We start from the raw sequence: 3,448 nt of genomic DNA on the forward strand, positions 1-3,448 counted from the left end.
ATACATAAATATAGGTAAGCAGAACTGGAAATGGATATAACATACCATGCTATGTTTGTTTTGATTCATAGGTGCAAACAGAAAAGATTGAAGATAATATCTAAAAGGTGAAGAAGCAGGGCCAGAGAGCCATTATTATTTATAATCTTCTCACTCGTGTCCCATAGCTCTTCTTACAACAATGATGCATTAGAGCAGCCAGAATTCCACTCTAAAGACTTTTTTATCCTGGAATGATGGTTTAATTCTAGAGGGAGACCATGTTCTAATTTTCTAATATTTAAAATATTCTACAGGATCTGAGAACCTCATCCCACTTTTAATTTCAGAAGGTTGTAGAACTTTCAACATCCATTTAATATATCATTTACTAGGTTCCTTTTCCTGAGAGCATCAACTTTTAGACAGAAATATTATGAGCTGCCATTCAGAAGACACCAGGAAAAGCTAAGCAAGCATTGGAAAGGTAATGGCTATGACTTACATGATTTTGCATAGGTACCATCCTACTTACTTGCAAAAAATTACACATTCATTTTAATGTAAGTACAGGTATATCCCATGAAGAGAAATGATGATTTGCCTATTGGTTATTTAAATGAATAATGTTATATTATCTCATGCCTTGAATTATTAATGCAGAGAAATAAGTATGCCTAAGATTTTCAAATTGGAAGTACCTCTCTATTAAGGAGCCTCATATGAAATTATAGTTGCATTTTCAGGTGTCACATGATCCACCACAGTAATGGTACAACAAGATGCACCTTGTAATATACTATATTTGAGGTTACACATTGTGTAGAAAGAGCAAAGATAGCTATACTTTAGTGTTTACACAAAAATAACAAACTTGTGTTGCAGCAATAGAAATAGGAGCACACGTAAAATAAAATAAAGCCCATTAGATGTAATGAAAGCATTTAAAAATAATTCTAACTTTTCAAAAACTATGACCTTAGTTAGTCAAATAAATGATAACTGTGATATCGTTAAACTTTACAATAAACATGTTTCATAAATCAGGAAGTTATTGTTTAGTTCAAAGTTAAAAGGAAAAAAAATAATGAAAGATCTTACCAAATTAGTTATAAAACTGAGTACTCATGCTGAGGCACCTAAAATTACTGCATTGGCACAGCTAGTATGTTAAACCTAATGGAAGTATTAGAGACAGGAAACACAATAGATCGGGTTTGTTAATAACAAAAGGCAAAGAATAATTACATGTACCTATATTACACTTGTTTTAAAGATGCTGAGGCACATCTCAGAAAATACATTTATAAGATTTTTGAAAAAAGAAACAAATCAGTTCTTTGTGTGTTACAAAAAAAAAAAAACTATTTTCATTTACCAAAAAAAAAGAAATAAGACCTATATTTATAATAGGGATACACATTGGCAGCAATAAAGTAACAGTTTCAATTTGACTCACTACCAGGTAAATAACTCACTTTATGTCATTTCCACCCAGAATTAAGTTTAGACCATTTCACTGTAGAAAGGAAGCTGTCACACGAATAAGAGAGTGTGAACTTACTTAAAATCGCTTGCTGATGTCCAAATACAATATTTTTTTTTATTTCATCCTAGGAGTCTGCTTTAATTCCCATATAAAAATGATTCAGAATATTTCAGAACTGTCTGAATTTATTCTTGTTGGGTTAACAGATGCACCACTCCTGCAAACTCCTTTATTTATCATCTTTACTCTCACTTACTTGACAACATTGTTTGGGAATCTTGGGATGATTTTGCTGATTCTGCTGGACTCCCGACTCCACACTCCAATGTACTTTTTCCTCAGTAACCTCTCTCTGGTGGACTGTGTTTATGCCTCAGCTGTCACCCCCAAGGTGATGGAAGGGTTTCTCATAGAAAATAAGATCATATCCTACAATGCATGTGCTGCCCAGATGTTCTTCTTTGTAGCCTTTGTTATTACGGAGAGTTTTATCCTGGCCTCAATGGCCTATGACCGTTATGCAGCAGTGTGCAAACCCTTGCATTACTCCACTACTATGACAACTATGATATGTGTCCTGCTTCTTGCTGGATCTTATGTCAGTGGACTCTTACAATCTTCCATTCATGTTTCCTTCACATTTCAACTCTCCTTCTGCCATTCTAATGTAGTCAATCACTTTTTCTGTGATATCCCCCCACTATTAGCTCTTTCTTGCTCCAGTATTTACACAAATGAAATTATACTCTTTATGTTGGCAGCATTCAATGTTGCTTTTACTCTATTAGTTATATTGTCCTCTTACTTACTAATTTTTGTTGCAATTCTGAAAATGCGCTCTGCTGAGAGCAGGAAGAAGACCATTTCCACCTGTGCATCCCACCTTACCACTGTTTCCATCTTCTATGGAACAATTATCTTCATGTACTTACAACCCAGCTCCAATCACTCCATGGACACTGACAAGTTGGCATCTGTTTTCTACACCATGGTCATTCCCATGCTGAACCCTCTTGTATATAGCCTGAGAAATAAAGAAGTCAAGAATGCATTCAAGAAAGTTGCTGGAAAAGCAGTGCTTTCACTGGGATTAGTCAATTAACTGTAAAGTCTATTGTAGTTCTGGGAATATTCTTTATATGTATTTTCTGTGTATTCCTTTTGGATTCAGACAATATACAGCTAATGTTGGATATATTATCACAAAAATTGGGGGCTTTAATTTAAAAATCTAGACTGTAATCCTAGATAGTAGAATACCCAATACTGCCCCACACTTCATGTGTTATCTGCTGTGTAGTAAATATTTCCTCTGAATTGTGATATTGTTTGCTTGGGAGATTCGGGAGATTATAAGACTCAAGAAGTAAATAAAATTACAATGCTCAGATGTGTCATAAATTTAAGATTCAGGATGTCAATGAAACTTACTAGGTTCCTGAGCTCAGAACTTTATAAGAGTCACATAGACTAGTCCATAGAACCATAATAGCACACTAATGCTAGAGAGGAGTCTCTCAAACCACACTTCCTGAACGTTGATTATTGGGTTATAGCAATTCATATTTTTCCTGAGTCCCATTCTGGCTGGACTTTCTAACAATGCATCTCTCTCAGATACACTCATTTTCTTGCAGGTAGCTCCTTACCCATATTCATGTAAGTAATAACCATGACAAAACTTATTGTTTCAGCAAGATAGACTTGCATCAAATTATTTTATCTGTATGTTGTTGGCATGCTCTCTAGGTTGACTAGACATTTCTGTACATCTTATTTACAAAAGAGCTACTTTTATAGCAAACTATGACTAGGTAGATAAATAGATACCAGAGTTATAGTGTAATTTTTTACAAGTTTTATTAGCTTCTTGAAAGCTCCAAACAATATTTTGCAATATTCACCCCTTTCAATTAACATTCCCTCCAATTATACCCATCTATTTTTAAGCACATTTGTTTTCTCTGATTAAGATCAAAT

General features: G+C 34.2%; 1 protein-coding gene across 1 annotated transcript; it reads left to right on the plus strand.

Moving 5' to 3' along the window:
* Positions 1–1,622: 1,622 nt before the first annotated feature.
* Olfr1480 (olfactory receptor 1480) lies at positions 1,623–2,570 on the plus strand. Its single transcript, NM_207575.1, has one exon. The coding sequence runs from the start codon at positions 1,623–1,625 to the stop codon at positions 2,568–2,570; it is 948 nt and encodes a 315-aa protein (NP_997458.1).
* Positions 2,571–3,448: the final 878 nt, after the last annotated feature.

Source organism: Mus musculus, chromosome 19 (assembly GCF_000001635.26).
Source record: "Mus musculus strain C57BL/6J chromosome 19, GRCm38.p6 C57BL/6J".
Lineage (NCBI taxonomy): Eukaryota > Metazoa > Chordata > Mammalia > Rodentia > Muridae > Mus > Mus musculus.